Below are 20588 nucleotides of genomic sequence, written 5' to 3'. Positions count from 1 at the left end.
CTGCATAGACAGTGCTTGGATCATGTGGCTGCTCACAAAGGTAGCAAGGCCATTGAGGAAGGCGAGCCTAAGGCTGCAGAAAAGCAGGCAATCACTTCAGGGCAACGGGCAGAAACATAACATTTTTATGCTTACAGCCACTATCTATTATGAGAGAGGCAGTGTTCTTTATTTCAGTGGTTGTTGCTCTATATTATTTGCTTCTTATCTTTTTATTTTTGTTTGCTTGGTTCCAAATTAAGGGCTGCTTTTTTGCACCAGTACCTTATACCTTGCCGCATAGCATCAGACCGTTACCTTAGTTTCCTCTTTCTTTGGCCCTGAAAGAATGTTCATATTTGTAGCATACTGCTAAAGCCAGAGATTTTCTCATAAACATGTACTGCGGAGCATTATAATTGGATCACCAGCCAGCCAAAGCCTACATCTTGCCGAGCCGTGTCCACAAAGCACATAATTAAGCTGCTAGTTGCTGCAGATAAGGTGTAAGAATTTTCATCATTGTGATAAGCAACAATCTAGTAACAATGGATTTTTCATAGGCTACTGTTGGAAGCTGGAGCCAGGCTTCCGACTGAGAGCGGATCCACCAGCATGGCAGGCTCAGATGAAGGAAGCTCTCCTGTGCCCTCGGTTCCTCCTGACCCCCTGGACGCACTTCTGGGCTCAGGGGCATCAGTCGATGATGTAGACGGCAACCAGCGAACACTGCTGCACACAGCTGCATATGAGGGGGACGCTGCACTGGTGGAGCGACTCCTGGAGGTCAAGGCTTCCCTCGAAATGGCTGACAGGAATGGCCAGACTCCACTCAACCTGGGTACGTTAATATGTTCAAGTCATCCATGGCTAAGCTGCATTCTGTGATGTTAAACACTAAAAGGGAATTCTTAAGTTCAGCTGGTTTGAGCGATCAGTGTCCCCTGATCAGAAATGTGCCATTTTTCACTGAGGGCAAAGCTCGAATTGCCTTGAAAAGCTTGAAGAAAGGCATGTAGAAGCAAAATGCATCCAGGAACTCCCTCTAAGACTTTTTAGGTTCATTCACCACCTTTTTGAACAGTGAGGCCACCATTAGCGCAAAAAGTGGTGAACAGGGCTTCGAGGCAGACAACATGGCGGCATCATATGTTGGTGTGATAATGAAGATCATTTGTGAAGCTGGGAAAAGGGGTTCTGTATTCATTTTCACTGTCTCTCATTTTCTCTTAATTTCTCTCATTTAAATGTGCACATGCGTATATTTGCATTTGGGAAGGTTGTAAGCGGGGTATGAAACTCTATTGCGATTCTCTAAGCTGTGCGGTCACCTCCTCATGCAGAACAAAATGCTGGTAATGTTCCTGAAGGGTGATCAACCAGTTTAGCACAGCTGCCTGTTTCATTAGTACTTCCTTTTATTTAAGTTTAATTTTTGTATTGCAAGGTGCCAACTAGTATTGCTCAAGCTTTCTTTAAGTGTGAGAGGGGGAGGTTGACCATTTGGAGCATCTTCCCAAGGTCTAATGTTTCTTGTTTGCTACCATTCTTTCTTTAGTCATTTAGTCAAGTCTGGGTGCATTGTTTTGACCTTAGAATTCTAGTGCAGTATTTGCTCTACAGCCAGATGTAAATGATTACAGTATGTGTGTTTTGGAACCATTACTTGACAGTGCTGCACAGAGGGTCAAACTGGAATCTGTGGAACTCATTGCAACCCTATTCAAGATGTGCTTTGTTGCTTTGCGCTGTGTATACTGCATATACTTCTCTGCTTTCATTGAAGGCTGTACTCGCACTGAAGTACATCGGAAAGCTGGGCTTGTCAGGAACTGTTTAGTGTGGATGAACAACATGAATAAAATGTGCTACATCGATAATTCTACACACTGTTTGGTGTAAACCATTCTCAAACATGTGCTGATATGTGCCTGTACATAATTGTGTGTCTTCGACATAAGGGAGTAAATATTCATTGACATCCACACAATCGTAGCCATACTGTTAGCAGTATGGCTGAGCTTGAGTGGATGCCAATGAATAATTACACATTCGTTGATGATTTTTTCCTGCGGGCACCTTTTTGACATACAGCCAATGTCATGTTGTACATAGAAAGAATCGCAAATGAAATCAGCCACATCAAAATAAATATGTCATCAGCAGTAATAATATAATATTATTAACTAATTAGCATAAATAAGAAAGGTGATGAGCAGAAATTATAGATGCCAGTATACGGTGGGTAGAATAACTTGCATTCTCCTCATTAAATATTGCACACTGAAAAATAAATGCCAGTAATGTAAAATTACCTTAATGCGCAGTTCATGTATTGTATATTGCTTTAACTAGACTCACTTTTTAAAGTAGGCAGACACTCTTTTATTCTTCACTAATAGAGCACTGAAGCCTTGGTTACATACCGGCTGGAGTGTGTGGAAAAGTTTAAAAATATTTCACCTGAAGTTAAATTTTAGAACAGACCATACAGGCAGGCGTATAGCCACTTGGTCTAGGGTCTTGGTACGCTCATCTGGACTAGCTGTGGTATATGTAGTATGTACCAAAGCAGTTGTTTTTGGAGTCTTAGCCTGTGCCGTAGTTGGCATGCAGTTGCACTGCCTGTTTTGGAAAGGCTTTCAGTAAAGCGTAGAGACTTCATTGTCACAAATCTGCTTCAGCGGATCCCACGTGTGCACGGTGCAACTTGAATGTATTGTATGTATGCTGGCTGTGTGCAGCGGCTCGACAGGGCCATGCTGATGTGGTGCTGCTGCTTCTCAAGGCCGGCGCTAACCCTGACCATGCTGACAATGAGGGCTGGACGCCACTGCGCTCTTCGGCCTGGGCAGGGCACTTGCAGGTGTGGCTTCCCCTTTCATCCCTTGCATTCCATCTGTTCCCTTCATCTTCCCTTCCCTTGCATCTCAGGGTTGCTGTGACTGGGTTGTCTCCACCTGGAAAAAACGGTGTAGGGAAAATAGACCAGCTCACTGTCTCAATGATACCAATGTGCAGGTGGCACAGAAGCTGTCCCATTTTTAGAGCTTTGTGGTGGGCACGGACTTTTCTCGATGTCGCATAGTTGTGCCGTCTGAGTAGCGAGTCACCCTTATGCTTAACTGTTCCATCAAGGTCAGGTCCCCCTTATGTGTTGCACTAGAAATATTCCACTCAGTATATATAATGTGAAAATAATTTTTTAAATTTTTGTTCATTATACTTGCAAGGCTTCTTTAAAGAGAAGATGATGTTACTTTGAACAACACAGCATTCGGAACGTTGAGCAATGGTTGGGCGGTATTTATTTGATCAGCTGCTACCAAAGCCCCCCAAAGCCCTCATTTAAGCTGCACAGCATTCACTTGCATAAATGTGAGCAAAGCAATGAGCTAGAAGAATAACAGGGCTGTAATAAGTAGATTATGGGGGACACTTAAGCTCCTCCTTTAAGGGTATGCCGCGATAATGTAGGCTACCAGCCCAGGCATAAAGCTCCGCTTTAACCACTCCATATGAACATGCTTGTGTGACCTAGGGGTAACATTAATGCAAGGGTCCTGGCAAGCTGATTCTGTTGTCACTCTCCCATATGAAAGGACAGGACCGAGTTGGCAGCCCCTGGCAAACGTAATGTCAGGCAACCTTGCGTACAGTAAGTGCTCGACCATGTAAGCTGCCAGCTACCACCTGCCAGCTGCATGTGATTATTTGCTCACAACGGCGATGCCAGCGGATGGCATCACTGGCCGCCGACACCGGATTTTCGGTGAACGGAGTCGTTAACACTGTCGCGTTCAAAATATTACAAGACATAAAGAAAAAGAGGCTCACCGCCATTAAAGGTCCCCAGAAAGGGGTCACAAAGAAGGGTAAACAACGCCATAACACTGAAAGTTATTGAACCACCCATCATTCTCCTGCAAAAATTTTCGATCTAGCTTCTGCAACACCAGAGATATCGGCGATTAAAAATGACCCTTCCAATTTTCCCTCTCAACTCATACGCCGAAGGGAGCCATAAAAAAACAAAGAATACAAGCAAGTTCAAAGCTCCGCCCAGACATACGTCACTTCGACGAACTTCCGGTTGCCGCGCGCTCACTGGCGTAGTCGCGCCAACCCGTCCTCGCTCGCACACGCCTGAGGAGTTCGCCAGTTCGCGCAGCGACGGTTAGTGTAACCGCGAACCCGTGGTTATCCTATGTTACACGGCGGACCAAACCACGGTTGCACCACTAACCGCGGTTACCGCAAACCGAGCTTGACGACCTCGGTTTGTGGCGTTAACCGAGGTTATGACGGCGTCTGTTGACGGAAGCTACTCGTCGGCGCCCGAGTGCGCGAAACGTACGAGCGGGTCTGCTTCACAAAGTTATTCATTTGCCCACTGTATCACGTTTAAAGATCGATGTATAGATTATGGTGCCGCCTGACGTCTTCGATTACGGCCGACAGCGCAGCGACTGCGTACTGAAGCCTTGTCTTGCCTACAGTATCATTTGAACGGCTTGTTGCTGAACAGAACGTCAAAAAATACGCGGCCTTAGCTATGAAAGTACACGAGTTTGCAATGCTTGCAGCACGGGATGCCGCGAGCAGGCTGAGGTACGTTACACAATTACCGCGGGGGTGGAACGTGCGAGCGCGGCGAACGCCGGCGCCGTGCGTGACCGTCCCTAGTCGTCGCTAGGCCTACATTGTTTCGCTTCGAAGCCGCGGCGGTAGACGCTTTGGAACATGATCAACGCTGTCGTAAATCGTCTACTTATGAAACTGCCTTATAGTGATTCCTATCCTGCCATAGTAAAATAATTATAGGATTAACTTAGCCGACGCATTAATCGCAGAGCTAGTACGAGCAGATCGGATCAGCCGAAATGCACCAGCGGCAGCTGGCTTGAGCAGAAACCAGCTTGTATCACGGCTATCGCTCTTACCAGCAATTTGCTGCTGGTCAGCGATCCTCACGAGGGCTTCATACTTGATATTCGGCTCAGTATTCCAGACGCCAACAAATTTTAGCACGCTTTATTTCGGACATCGGTGCTAACGATCCGCCGTGTCGCTCGCGAACGGTATGCGGAAGGAGGGGCCACAACGGCGGTGTTTACGGCGGTCGAGGAGGTGCTGCCATCGTGCGGTGCTTGACCGTGCTGTTGACGCCTCGTCGGACGACACTCCGATACTCCTGAAACCACGTTATATAAATAAGATATTTGTAAATGCAGCTTCGTTCTGCCGATCCCTGCGTCGCTTCGGTTGTTGCACTTAATGGGTAATGGCCACCTAACCGATAAGGGCGGCGAGCTGTGTAACAGCCCGCACAGAGTTCGAGCAGTGCACGAGCAGACGACTTTCGCAGCTATCGGAAGTGTGTCCGTGACGTCAGGGTTGCAGTGACCGCAGCGAATGGCAGCTTCTAGCAAGCCTTGCCAGTCAACCGACCTGTGACGTCACGGGACTAGGAAATAGTTCCATGCAACACCGCCAAGCGACAATCTCTCTGCCCGCGAATTTCAAAAAACGCTGTTTTTAAAAATTAATAATAAATCGCTGGCTTTGTTCCAAGGAGTTATACTTTGCGTTAATGCTCAAAAGGATGTGTTCTACACACTAAACACGTTTATCAGTGGTTTCTTGGGGGCCGTTTTCGTGGACCTTTAAGCGCAATCATCAGTAGAAAGCATGTCAGCGTCAACTAATGGGACGCAAGGTTTGAATTGTGTTCAAGGCACACACAGTCATCCATGGCCTGACAACACGGTGGTTGAATGGTTGCAGGTTGTGGAAGCTCTGCTGGAAGGTGGAGCGCAGGTGGACCTGGCAGATGGTGAGCAGCGGACAGCGCTACGTGCTGCATCCTGGGGCGGTCACGAGGAGATCGTGACGAGGCTTCTGGAGAAAGGAGCCGACGTGAACCGCGCAGACCGTGAGGGCCGCACAGCCTTAATTGCTGCGGCATACATGGGCCATGCCGAGATTGTGGAGCATCTGCTCGATGGCGGAGCTGAGGCGAACCACGCTGACAACGATGGGCGCACGGCATTGTCAGTGGCAGCACTGTGCGTGCGACCTTCGGAGGGGCACGTGGGTGTGGTGGCCCTGCTCCTCGAGAGAGGAGCCAATGTGGACCACGCTGACAATGAAGGAATGACACCGCTGCTGGTCGCTGCATTCGAGGGTCACCGGGAGGTCTGCGAGCTTCTTTTGGATGGTGAGTGTGAACCGCTAATTGCTGTACAATCAGGTTTGCTTTTCATTAACATTGTTAAGTACAGAACTAGATGAACAAGAGAAGAAAACAAATGTAATTGAGCCTGCTCTTCTTGATCCCAGACATTTCAAGTTAATGGATATATTATTGAGCTCACAGGTTGTCCCTTCGAAAATTCTGTATAAAAGTTTAGAAAACTGGTGCGGTATATCCAACTCTAATTTTGCCATTTCTTTGAAAAATTGAACAACCCACCGCGTCCCTCCAAGTGGAGCTTATGATGGTGCCCTTCGATCACTTTTTTCATGTGCCAAGAGGGATTGGTTGCACAGCCTTAGGCATTAACTGGCAGCTCTAGCACTGTGAAACCACATGACAGGGTGAGCGCTGAGGGAGGGTGGCCCTCTCTCTCTTGCACTCATTTCCCACGTCATGTTTCATCCTACGATGAGGCCAACCTAACTAATTAAAGCCTATAGCCACAGCCCTGGTGTGATGTGTTTTGTTGGCGAATGCACTGTGGAAATAAACTGCACTTTAATCCGAATCAGTGATTGGTCGTTGTATGCTGCTGCCAAAGGAGTCGTGGAAACATACTTTACCTTAACTCTTTTCAATGTGCTGGTAACAAGAGCAGTCATCTTATGGTAGTGGCTAGTTTGAAAGCACAGTCTGCTGCAGCTTTGATGTGAATGAGGTTAGGCTGAGCAACAGCTAGTGAGTACTGGGCTGTCAGCATGCTGGTAATGGTACCCCTCCGCAAGGAGCACGTCACTAGTGTGACTGCTATGTCTTCTTGCTTCTAGGTCATAGATAGGTTTATCTAGAAATTTTTATATATACAGGGTCTTTCAAGGAAGATTCAAGTGGTTTCAAAAGAATAGTGGATTCAGCATAGAAAACAAATATTTTCAGGAACAAACCCTCTGCAGTGGCAGGCACAATATACTGCAAAACTGCTCTGATTACATGGGTAATTAGCTAAAACCCACTAATTAACTCCCTACTTTTTGTGGTTGGGTAATTGATCTCAATGGGTAGTTCGAAGCCTTGAAAAAGACGATGCCATGTCAGGTTTTGAAACAAAAAAAAGCTAATTTCCTAAAGCCTTGCAGGACGAAGAAATTTGATGCTTTTTTTTCCCGCATGAATTTGACTCTAGTGCAAGAAATGTGTAGGAAGCTCGGCACGCAGACAGCGTCCGGTGATGAGAGGATGCAGGGGCAACGGCGCCCAGTTCGAACTGCAAGTGGCTGAGTGCCACGACTTGTGCATTCTTTTGTCTTGAAGGGTTGTGCAAACGAAAGGAGAAGTCACTGCCAGCTAAGTGGTCATTATTTTTGGCAATGACCACGTAGCAAAATACAATGCATGACACATCACAGTAGTGCTGGCATTTCCAATTTGCTGCCATTTCCACTGCATCATGTCATCACTGGGTGTTGCTTCTTTCCCTGAGTGTCTCTTGCACTCAGTGTTGATTTCATACAGAAAAAAAATTCAGATTTCATCGCACTGTAGGACTTAAAAAAAAAAAATTAGTATTTTCATCATTTCAAAAACTGATGTGGCATCGCCTTGTTCACGGCTTTGAATTCCCTACTGGGATTAGCCACCCTACTACAATAATTAAATGATTAATTAGAGACAAGTTTTCCCGGATAGTGTGCGGGCCACAGCAGAAAGTTTGTTTCTGCAAATAATTTTGTTCTATTTTAAACCCAGTACTCTTTAGAATTACCTAAAGTCTTGTGCATGCATGCGTGCGTGCGTGCGTGCGTGCATGTGTGTGTGATTATTGATATGTCCTGCTTCAAGATCAATATATCTGAGTTCGACTGTATGAAATGTCCAATGGAAACCAGACTTATTGGCCTATATTTCCTCATCTACTAATTTGTGGTGAATCTGGGTTGCAGCATATCCTTTTTGTGCCTAAGCATTTGCACTTAATTAGTTTATTATTTTTTTTAGTGTGTCACTAACAAGCATCGGTTAGGAGTCAATAGGCCAGTGTCCTTCTACCCATTCTCACCCTTGCTCTGTTCCTTGTATTCCGTTTAAACGCAGCCACCTTTACCCATGAAAGGCAGGTGCCGATGATTGCGGCTGTTCAATGGTATATATCGCTGTGGATAAAAGTATTTGGAGAGGTGCCAGAGTGACCTTTGAAGTATGACATTGAGCCATTTAACTCACTGGAAAGCATTTAGACACTCATCGGAAATCGTTGACACCTCTGTCATCTGAGCTTCTAAGGAGGGGCCCTAAAATTCGCTTTAATACAACATAGCTTAGACCAGGGTCCTTCAATGCTTCTGTTTACGAATTGCACCCACTCGAGTTTCACATAGAGTCAGTGCCAGTCGCTAGTGGTGCACCTTTTGCAGGAGTGCATTGAGCTACTATAGAACTTTCTGGCTGCAGTCATATCTTTAGCAGTGTCTGCATCTAAACATTCAAACATTATTTTGCAATTGGCTTATTAACTTGCGTTAGAATGTGCTCCAGCTTTTAGTTTGCAAATGGAATTAGCGCCTTCCATTAGTCAATTGCAGGAAAGATGAGGGCAACACTATTATTAATGTACAACTGCATCACTGTAGCAGACATTAGGCATAAAGCTAACTGCAGCATTTTAAATACTCAAAATTGTCGTGAATGAAATGAAATCTGACAGGGCATGCTTAATACCAATCGGATAAGCCACAATGCTATTTGCTTGTCTCTTGCCCATTTTGTTCTATCAGACTGTAACGCTTGCAGTACAAAAGTTTAAATGTCATTAGAGTCCGTATCCAGCACTTGACTCATGATTGCCTCTTCAAAGGCACGGTCATATTGAGCCAATCTCACTCCACTGACTCTTTCCAAACGCATTTTCTGGGCTGCCTTTGCTCTTGTCCCACTATGGCAACATGGGCAACGCACCATGGTCGCACAACGTCTTGCTGTTCGCACCGCATATAGCAGCTGTCACCATTTTCACTTTGCCCTGCCCACGTCCACATTATTCGACTGCTTCAGCTTTTGTGGTGTTGATTTAGATATCAGCTGCCTGCTTTTTTCTGCTGCTTGTTTAGTAAATATCTTAAGCATTTTCTAATTATGTGGTTCAAGATTGTAACGTGCCATTGAATATTTGCTACAATATTTTTTTAAGAATGCGCCGTTGATGACTGCACTCTGGCACCACTCTTGTTTACTAGCTACGTACAAAGAAATGCTGCTGTTTACATGGCGTAAAATGCCTTCTGAGCTCTCCTTGTGTTAAATACTTTATCTTCTTTCTGGTCGTAGCTTTGCTTGTTTTGCACAGTATCATGTATCTTGAAGCAGTCGCGGTAGATATGAGTGTATGGCCGGGAAACACCTGATAACCAGGTTAACATTGATGCCGCCACTTATTATCAGTGCTTCCCGTTAATGGTATCTGCTTTCACCAAGGTGGCCAGTACTTGATTTTAAATCACTTTATCTAGTATGTTCAACGACCTTTTGCATTAATTAGAACAGTGTGATCTGTTATCCGCAAGTGATACAGACGACAGCTGCTGGCCACTTTCAGCACTGCTCAGCAGACCGGGTCGTGCAGGTGCCTCCCACTCACCATTTGTGCATGCTGCAAGTTAAGCAATCATTGATTTCATGTCACTGCTCTTGAGACTACATGGTATCACTATTTACATTCGCTGAAGCTCACCACTATCGCTCAAATTGCACTCGCGCATTGTGCGTATTCACTGGGTCTGCTGGTCGGGAAGGGGGCCTGCGATGAAAAACCTTAAATGACTCCCATCGAAAGCTATTCACTAAAACTAAAAAACGTGCAGAAGCATTAGGTACCCCAACAATCCTTGCCACAACAAAAAAATAATATTTAAGCTATAGGTTCATTAGTATTGAACGTATTGATGATCGAAAATGATTTTCATCCTCCCCTAGCAACTCAGCGCACTCACACTTCGCAAAGCGACCACGCTTTATCCCACCCCCTCTCTTGAGAGCATCCAATGACCGGCCCACCCAGTAAGCCCTTATGACATCATCAGGGAAGAAGCGTGCGGAGAGGTGTCGTCCTATTCTGTTGCGAGCGGCCGCCAGAAGCACTTTTTAAGTATTATTTGTAAATTTTAGGCCCCACGCAAAGCTTTCAAGTTTGACTCGAATACTAGTACTCGTAAAGACCATCTCTATTAAAGATAAGATAAGATAAACTTTATTTTCCATCAACAATGGAGGGAGACGAAGCTAAAAGCTGCGGCCGCAGCTTGACTGGTTCTCGCCCCCCCTATCACTGCAGGTACCGTGTCAGGGGCCTTTTGAATGTATTTTTTTCTAACACGCACTTATTCAAGGCAGAAATGAAGCTACCCATTTTTTGCGGCACTATACATCCCACTTCACCTTCCTCAGCAATTCTCGCCCCTCTGCTTCACCTTTTCTTGGTTGCACCTCCATAGACAACACATAGCAAGTGTTCATCATGGTGCACAGATCACATTACCTGAATGCACAAACGTACAGTAAATGTCTAATTGCATTATCCAAAGCTTCCTTCTCGGTCGCAACTGAGCCATGCTTTTAGGACGGTGCCCTTCTGCAAATGGTGGCGCACTGCAGTGCAGCGGTCATGAGCAGTGTATGAAACCCTCCCATAGCATTATGGAAAAGTTTCTTGGTAAGCAAGCATTGGAGGTCACTAAATGTATTGCTTGCAGTGCTTATTGACTTGCTGCACAATTGCTCCTATTTTATATACATCTTACGTGCTAATATAAGCCTTGCTACACATGCATGACACATTTAGCACAGAAGAGCCTTTTGTTTGCTCCAATTAAACATAAGTATTAAAAGTATATTGTTGCCATATCTTGAGGTTTGGTTTATATTTTTCACACCTATGATGTTTAAGAAATTATGAGTAATGTACTGGTTCATTGTGTTGGTTTGTATTTTTATGACAGTGTGTGTTGAGATCGGGAGCTTTTTTCTTTTTGCAACTGTAGCCATATTGATGACTATTACATGACCAGTCAGGACAATACGATATTGGAGAATGCCTCTTTATTACGCTGCCACAGCGGAAGCTGACTTGGACCATGCGGACCACAGTGGGCGGACGCCATTGTTTGCGGCGGCGTCCATGGGCCACGCAGATGTGGTGGGCCTCCTGCTCTTCTGGGGCGCCTATGTGGACAGCATCGATGCCGAAGGACGCACGGTGTTGTCCATCGCAGCCGCTCAGGGTAGCGTTGAAGTGGTGCAACAACTTCTCAACCGAGGCCTCGACGAATTGCACAGGTATGAGAGCATTGTTGTGAAAATGGAGCTTGTTGCGTTTGCAAGGAGACCAGTTAGTTTCTTCAATGTGCAAGTACAGCAATTCAACGCACGGTTCGACCAAAGGTGGCAATAATAATAAGTTTAATATAAAAAAATTTGCTGTAGTTTTATCTAGAGGCAGATTTGAAGATGACTCCCGAAGGACCAGTCTTATTTCCGCATTTCATCATGGTACTTTCAGCAAGATTCTATTGTATGTCATCAATAAAGCCACGTCCATGCTGGCTTTTTACACCTGAAGTCATCTTCTTTTGTACAATAGTGTACACACCTTCAGTTTTATTTTTGTCCGACCCTGTTCTTTCTTCCTGTCACTCTCCTCTTTAGTTTCCCTTACCACTTCCTTAATATCCCTTTATTTCCGGAGACCTCCACTACGGCACCTCTCATAGTCCAAGTCGCTTTGGGGTATTAAACCCTACAAACAAAACCAAACCCTTTATTTCTGCTGCCCTAGTACAGGTGCTTTAGGTATTATATAGCAGATACCGGAGCCGGCAAACATCTTTTCCTTCTGTTTTTTATACTTATTTAGTAAACAACCACTTTATCATCTTCCTAGTAATCTCAAGCAGCATGTATACTTTACATGTCTGCTCAATCCTCGAATATGGTTGCGCTTTCTGGGACCGTTACACTGTTAAAGCATGTAGACAAAGTTGAGAGACTACAAAATAAAGCATTTTGATTTGTTATCAGGAACTACAATAAGACATTAAGCATGAGCAGCAGCAAAGGTAATCTTCTGCGGAGTGGACTGAACGACCACCCTGAAAACCTTTGCCTTAAAATATTCCACAGTCTCCATTACTCAGAAACAGACATACCGGGGAAAATACATGCACACGTGTTAGTGCACCTGTATATGCAGGTATCATGTAGATGAATTAGTGATGATCCACGTGTTTGTGTACGCTGCGCCGCAGTTCTGGGTACTATGCACCAACTCGCACCTCCGGCTGTTATTTTAAAATACATGCAACTTGCTTCCGATGTTTCTCAAGAAATGGATTCTGATCAAAAAGTCGAATAGTGTTCTTTTCACAGTACCCAGTTATTTATTCCTTCATTTTTTGGACAGCCTTCAAATGAAACGTTTTGTGCCACCAATGCTGTTTCCATTAATTATACTTTTGTTCACTCTTCGGCTGTATTATAAGTTGTTTTGTGAAACTTCGTGCTTTCGTTTTGGTCCATTGTTTTGCTTTAGTCATTATGTTTTGCACCTCCTCCCCTTTTGCTGTAATGTCGTAACGTGATGCAGGTATCATATAAATGAATTGGTAATGATTGCGTACTTGTTAGTACAAAATTTTAGTGAAGCTTTCTAGGTAGTAGTTTAGTTTTGCAGTATGCTGAGGTAAAGAATTGGAGAAACATATTTCTATATAGACCAACACCGATCTGTGGCATAAGCAACAAGTGGTGTCACTGCTCTCGCCAAGCTGGGCCGACTGGGGTTGAAAAATAGGCTTAGCACTCATAGGAATACTAACTACATGGAAGAAAAGAGTTCAAAGCAGTTCTTCGGTTTCTCAGTACACCTTAGGTGTACTGAGAAACCGAAGAACTGCTTCGGTTCATGTCGTCATTCTGTGCAGAGTGACCATGAGCATCGTAGAACGTGCTTTTTTAACAAGAATTGTTGGTCTAGTTGGTGATTGTCTGAAGAAGCCATGGGAACATGCACCGAAAAACATGACACACAAGAGAAGGATGCTTAGAACAAGATGAGCGCAAACTAATAACTGATTTATCCACGGGCTGAACCCCTGATTATAGAAAAAGATGGCGCAAGTGCGCAGGTTATTTATACAGGAGCACACACATCATACGTTAAAGAACAGAATCCAAAATGCTAATTCGTTTTTGCACACTATCAGTGATGCATCACTGACACAGCTGTTATCTTTCTTAATAAAGAACACTTCCCTGCTTCCCTGCGTGATAGAGGTGGGAAGCCTCATGAGGTCAATCTCAACCTTAAGACGACCTCAACTTCATGGAGTGAGGTGAGGTTGAGGTGAGATCGGCCACAGTTTAAAATATTTTGAGGTGAGAAAACCATACTTTACCCTCATTCGTGAGTTTGAGTAAAATTACTTGTGCTATCACTAACAGCTAGCTTCATTTTTATTTCCATTTAATCAGCTTTGTCAGTTTTAGAACTCCAGACTAGTGTTGCAGAGTGAATAATCTTAGTACTATTTCACCTTGTAAATCCCACACACTTCATCTGTTATTGAAAAAGACATTATTAGTATTTGCTTTGTAATCAAGCACCTCACACCTGTAATAACTTTGTTTCCAAATTCTTCAAGCCTCACCATTTGACGGTTGAGCACCACTGTGCAGTGGCATCATTGAGGCACATTTACTGAGCCTAACGAAAAGTTGTGAGTATAAGTCACTGCTTCTCTTCTGTTGCCCTTAACCGAAGCGCTGAATTCACAGGGACAATGCGGGCTGGACACCGCTGCACTATGCCGCACTGGAGGGCCACGCGGAGGTGTGCACACTGCTCATGGAGGCCGGTGCCCAGGCTTCGGAGACAGACAACGAGGGGCGGACACCACTCATCCTGGCCGCACAGGAGGGACACACAGCAGCCGTACGCGCCATGCTTGACTTCGGGGGCCACCCACCGTCCTTGGTAGACCACAGGGCCCACGACGGCCGCACAGCCTTTCGGGTTGCCGCACTTGAAGAGCACAAGGAAACGGTGAGCCCTGTCAGTAGCAAGGCACAGGCAGAGGAAGCCCACTGTTTGGGTTTCTTCTGATCGTGGAAGTGTGCGGCGTATGGAGAACCATTTTGTTATGCATGAACACAGCACACTGGTTGCTTGCAACCAATGTTGCTACAACTAAAAAAAGGTGGACCTTTTTCTCCAACTCTATCATCTTGGAGTGCAGCGCAGGTGCCACCATTGCTCTGCACTGGGCAATCTTGTAGTGCACCGGATTGGTACCTTGTGGCATAGTCGCGAGCCTGGTGCCCATCTGCTATCCACTGCAGCCATTGAAACATTATAAGCAGTAAAACGTACCCACATTAGCAGAGAAGTTGCCATTTGAATCCAGTAACAGCCTCAACTTTTTGTTCGCATACTGAAGGATTGTAGGCACTAAAACAGGCTCGTTAGTAAAGAAATGTGCATTTGAGTTCACTCCCTCGTGTGCTGAGCACAGTAAGTCAGCACCTCCGTACCATTGGCTACTTGAGGTATGTGTGAACACTTCATAGGCCTCAGCTTCTTTGTTAACATCTTCAAGAGGTGAGATCTATCATATGTTACATTTCTTGCTACACTTTTGGTGTGTGTCCAAAATAAGTAAGAGAAGTGTGCAGAAATTCTCACACAGGAACTGACACACCTGTCATATGTATTGCAGTGGCACCATATGAAGAGCAGGGAGTGTTCCTGTACTCTTTGTCACACACTCTGACCTGTTTTTGAGCTGAAAGACTGAATGTCGTGCTTTTGCTGAGGCTTTGCCACGAACTGGATTGTATTAAGCATAAGACGCATTTAGCTCTCCTTGACACATGGTTCAGCCAACCTTCCTACTAGTTAGTGCATTGGTGTGGCAGTCTACGTGGCATCATGTCACAGCGTACTCATCTCTTGGAAACTGTAAAGATAACAATGTCATTGGCTACCATTATTTTAAGGTGCTATGAAAGAAATGGTACCGTAATCACTTGCCAAGATACAGGTGTACTTGCATCAAGTGACGTCGCAAGTGATGAAGAATGAGAAAGTGATGTATCCAAAATTCGGTGAAGTTCCCGAGTATGAGCAAATGGTGGCACTATGCAAGGTGCACCTGAAGAACTAACATCAAAATGTCTGTGATGAGCAATCCAAAGTTTACCTGTTACTGCCATTGTGGTGATGGTGGTGGACATGCTAATCCGTTTTTGCAGAGCCACATGCCGAATTTGAAGCTCGTGCCCCACACTTTCGCAGTGCCCTACTCTTTGTGCAGTGTTGGTTCTCAGCACGTGCAAATTTTTTTCTTCTTCAGGTACACGCCCTGCTCAGTTACAATGCAGATGTCAACTACCAGGACGCAGATGGCCGCTCCACTTTGTACGTACTAGCATTGGAGGGCCGGCTTGACATGGCCGACTACATTCTCGCCAGAGGGGCCGACCCTGAAATTGGTGACCTTGAGGGGCGCACGCCGTTGCACGTTGCTGCCTGGCAGGGGCATGTGGACCTGGTCGATCTGCTGCTGAGTCGTGGAGCTGAGATTGATGCCGAGGATGCGGACCAGCGCACTGCTCTGCAGTCGGCCGCCTGGCAGGGACAGGCACACGTGGTCAGGCTCTTGCTGGAGCGAGGGGCTCAGGTAGGGATGTCACTCCAAGGGTCCCAGGGCTGACCTTGTTCACATCTAAGGCTGACCTTGTTCACAGCTTAGATGTTTCATGGTGCCACTCGCAACGCTTGAAGAAATCATGCAGTCACATAACAGGCGTTCTGTAGGTTGTCAACTGTAGGTAGTTTATAACATATACAGCCGAGATATGTACTTTTTGAAAAGCCAACCTTTTCGCAATTTTTCGAATTTCGAAGCCCGCGTCCCCCCTTAAGTGGGGACAAGAAGTTTCCTTGCAACTGTTCTCCTATGTCACACTCAATCAGTCGTTAGGCTCAATGTAGCTAAGATGTTACGATTTCGTCAGCCCTGGCGAGGTGAAGAATAGCTATGGACCGTTCGGTCCATAGCTATTTTTCACTTCACCAGGGCTGTTCGGTCCATAGCTATTCTTCACCTCGCCAGGGCTGACGAAATCGTAGCATCTTAGCTGCATTGAGCCTAACGACTGATTGAGTGTGACATAGGAGACCAGTTGCAAAATACTTCTTGTCCCCACTTAATGTGGAGGTGTACCTACAGGCAGGAAAAGTCTTGCACGAAAGTGCAGCGAATTCCCAAGGAGCATGCACCGAACCCACTCCACTGGTATGGCACGCACGCTCTGAGTGCGTCATTGAAATGGCGATGAAAGCGCTCGTAAGGCCATTTGTTTGGGTGCAGTACATAGCAGTTGCCATTCTGCCCTTAGAGAATGGCACATACCCTTCAAGGGGGGATTGGCCACTAATGTAGTTCCCAGGCTCTTGTCCCTTCATCCTGTTTTCTTTTCAATAATGTGCCCCGCCGGGGTGACGCAGTGTTTGCGGCGCTCGGCTACTGTGGCCAAGGATGCAGGATCGAATCCTGGCCTTGGCGGCCGCTTTTCGATGGAGGTGAAAAGCAAGTTGCCCGTGTGCTGTGCGACGTCAGTGCGCATTAAAGAACCGAGGTAGTCGAAATTTCCGGAGTCCTCCACCACAGCGGCTGTTATAGCCTGAGTCACTTTGGGATGTTCTCCACAAACTAAATTAAACTATCTTTCCAATAATGCAAAATCGGTGGTGAAAGGATGGTGCTGCTACATTGTGATCTTATAGGAAAAGCAGCTTCTCTCTGTTTATTTGTCATTGACATGCGAAGACTCGTTTGGCCAGGAAAATCAAAGAAGCTCCTTCATGAATGTTTCTTTTTGCTGCAAATGCTTAAAGGTGCGTTTTTCTACTTTGTGTGCATTTCACTGCTTTTGCTAGTCCCCTTTAGCAGTGCATTTCAACCTTGCCCAGTTAAAGTCACAGTGTCATCAACCGTTACAATGACAGAACTTGGAACAGGGCAGTAACATAAATTGCAGTGTAGATTTTACAATTTCTTTAACTGGGAATAGGTCACTGTGCCAAATTTAAAACCTGATGGCTGTTACGAACAGTAACCAGGACCACAAGGATATAGTCAAACCCGGATATATAGAGCCAGAGTACATCAAATTTTTGCGTATATCAAATTGCCTGAATATTCCCAAGAAATCCCATGCAAAAGCATTGCAAACAGTTGTAGTGTTATTTGCATTTATCACACTCCCACTAGCAGAACATTTGATATATTGAACTGCGCAACTTACCCTATGCAGAGGACAGTTCTAAGAGCACTGCCATGATAACTGCGTGCATGGAGCCAGATCGGCCGAGCCTCCTTAGGAAAGTGCTGGCAGCGTTAACACTGTAAAACTGTGTAATGAAGTGAACATCGAGTCCTCTTGAAAGTGGCCTTCAGTTTAGAGTGCTTGCTTTGAGCACGACGCTGTTGTTATAGAGAGAAGCCAGACTAGGTGGCTGAAGGCTTGCGGTGTCTCTTGCTTGGCCTGTTTTGCTGTTGAAGGCAACGCAGAAATCAACAGTACCCAGTTGTAATTGAGTTGTGATTGTATTTGTAGTGTATCAGTAACAGAATTAGACTTCTTATGATGAGTGGCGGCTCCAAAGCACTGTCTGCTGCAGCTCTTATGTGAGCCCCAACCCCAATGGCACTTCTGCCGCGCTGCGCGAGATGTGAGCAGCGCGATCTCCGACAATCAGGTATGGTTCATGGAGTCGCACAGGAGGGTGCTGCTAGGTGCGCTTGTGGTCATTGATGAGCAGTGCGCTGCCACTATGCCGGTGGGCAGCACGTCACTGCAGGAAGTGCGTGACCAGAGTGGGTACGTCTTATTCAAGCTTCTGGGCTGCAGAAGAGCTCATCTACTGCCATATTTTGTATACTGAATTACTGATATATGAAACTTTTTCGCGACCCCTTTGGGTTTGATATATCTGGGTTCGACTGTACTACCAGTGCTAGTCTCAGCATGTTGCCATTCATTTCGTCACATACCAGGCTGTAGGCAGTTTGAATTTTGAAGCGAAAGCTTCACTACGCTAGGTAGAGCCGGTCTTCATGTGGCACTAAATTTGACCTTCAAGTGACCTAGGCCTAATTAGGTGTGGGTGTGCTCGATTTTGTAGTGTCTACCCAAAAGTATACTGTGCCTTCCTTTCCCCAAAACCTAATTTAAAGAAAAATGATAAAAAGTCGTGGATTGAAAAGGCGGTGTTACAGAAACTATTGCTGCAACATTCGCAGCTTTAGCTCTATCACAGGTTCAAGCCATGCTTAAACCCTATACTATTTCTTTATGTGCTAGGGTAGTAGTGTAGTGTAGTACTGGGGTAGTATGCAAAAAAAAAATTGGCATTCAAATCAGTGCTGTTTTGGATTCGAGCGTGTCCTACAGTCACTTTGAGATGGTCACTGGTACAAATTTAATCATTCGGCTTTTTCTTGTGATACGCAGGTTGACCACATCTGTGTGGAAGGTGCCACAGCTCTGGGCATTGCCTCCCAGGAAGGCCATGAAGCAGTTGTGCGTGCTCTGCTTGAGCATGGGGCTGATCCTTCCCATGCCGACCAGTGCGGCCGATCTCCGCTGCGCGTCGCCACCAAGGCTGGTCACCTCAATGTAGTCAGACTTCTTGAAGAGAGCCTGGCTGTGGGCCGCTCGGCTCAGGCTGCAGGATCCATCAGCACTTCGTCGCTCGCTTCTGCAGCTTCCACCGCACCGTGTGCCGCTCCTCTGTTTTGCCCAGAGTCACCAGAATCCACAAGTGACAAACGTCGCTCGCTTGCGTCCACCCGTTCCGATTCGAAATCGTCGAGCAATCGAACTGATTCAACAGCTCGCTCCCAGCACAATGTTGGTGTCAGTGCTGCCTCTTCCGCGGAGCCCAGTGCATCCAGTCTCAGCTTCACTCAGCAAATCCAGCAGTGCACACGCTCGCGGCACCGCGCAAGTCGAGTGCTTTCACCCCTCAATAGCGAGGGTCGCTCGCCGTCCAGTCCTCCGGGCTGCAACTGGCCGCCAGCCGTTGTCGTGCCGCCGCGCCGCGGTCCGCTGCCAGACCCCCCGGTGATGGCTGTAGACGCGCGGCCGAGGCGCAACGGCATCGTCACCAACCCCAACTGCAAGGGGGGCAAGCGGTCCACCTCAGATCAGCTGCATAGCAAAGTAGCCAACTACAGGGAGGGAGTGAAAGGGGCCGTGCTTCCGGTCAAGAAAGAGACGCCCCTGTAACGCTGGCCTCGTGTTATTAGGGACTCAAGAACACGCACATTGCTCGCATCTTTTCCTTATTCGCTACGTGGTATTGTTCGCACTTGTATCCAGGTGCGATGTGTGACAGCTCTGGAATGGAGGGGAGCATCAAGCTATCAAGCTTCCAGTATGAGAACAGTTGTGTTTCATCGCTGGCTGGGACATTGATCTGGTCGCTCTGCTGCTTGTTGTCAGGGTTGCCCGGTGTGTGTTGCCACAGCCTTCACTGTGGGCAGATGGTTATATTCTGCCAAATGTTTGCACAGGCAGTTGTGTGAGAGACGTGTGAGTCAGTGCTGGGTGGTGTCTCCTGCAGGGCTCGGCTAAAATGGAGCAGCTGCAGCCAGCTGTAGTTTCCCCCTGCCAGAATGCGCTCCGTGCCTTTATTTGAAGAGTTGGTTTTCGTAGGTGCTGCTTCTCTGTGGGCCTCTTCTTGGAGCACTCTTGTTTGTGATCAGTTTTCTCACACCATTTTTAGCACTTTGTTGCTTCCTTAAAGACTCGTTCATCGCACACTTCTTGCACTGTGCCTGATTCGTTGAACACAGTGAATATCCTTCCTTGTGTTAAGGGCGTTCCCTGGCGAACTGACGGAATTTGTAGAAATTGTATGAGACATGGGTAGGCTGCCTGTCCAGGACGGATGCTTTGAACGTGCAACCTTTTAGAAATGTTGCAGTGAGCTAGGAAATATATCTTTGCTGCATATGTCATCAGTGAATTGCAATGCCCTCGTCCAAGCCAGAATAATCTGTTCTGTTTCAGTATGAAGACACGCGTGGACATTGTCCTTTAGCTAAAAAAAATGAGAATTGCATCATTTAATTTTCTTCAGAAGTTTGGTGCTTAGAACATCCATGACAAGGGCTAGACTAAATTGTGTTGTTATCACAAGTAGTCAGGGGAAAAAAGCTTTTATTCACTTTTCTAATTCCACCGGAGAGTACTATTGGTGACCTCTTTTCTCATTCAGAAATGTTTGGAACTCACTGCTTTGGTGCAATTGGGCATAACGTAATGATTGACTTCATATTGTTGGTAATGAATT

At 46.0% G+C, this 20588-nt stretch overlaps 1 protein-coding gene across 1 annotated transcript in view; it reads left to right on the top strand.

Moving 5' to 3' along the window:
* LOC146191639 (uncharacterized) overlaps nt 1-20588 on the top strand; it is a 79254-nt gene extending 58666 nt beyond the window's left edge. Inside the window, exons 7-13 of the mRNA XM_084602159.1 lie at nt 543-820; nt 2724-2845; nt 5767-6199; nt 11284-11503; nt 14000-14267; nt 15577-15903; nt 18743-20588. Coding sequence (XP_084458285.1) covers nt 543-820; nt 2724-2845; nt 5767-6199; nt 11284-11503; nt 14000-14267; nt 15577-15903; nt 18743-19519 — 2425 coding nt within the window. The 3' untranslated portion in view covers nt 19520-20588. The remainder of the gene's footprint in view (nt 1-542; nt 821-2723; nt 2846-5766; nt 6200-11283; nt 11504-13999; nt 14268-15576; nt 15904-18742) is intronic.

This window comes from Amblyomma maculatum, chromosome 4 (assembly GCF_055883805.1).
Source record: "Amblyomma maculatum isolate TAMU_Amacu chromosome 4, ASM5588380v1, whole genome shotgun sequence".
NCBI classification, from domain to species: domain Eukaryota; kingdom Metazoa; phylum Arthropoda; class Arachnida; order Ixodida; family Ixodidae; genus Amblyomma; species Amblyomma maculatum.
Note: the sequence above shows the minus strand (reverse complement) of the source record. Positions and strands in the feature narration are given on the sequence as shown.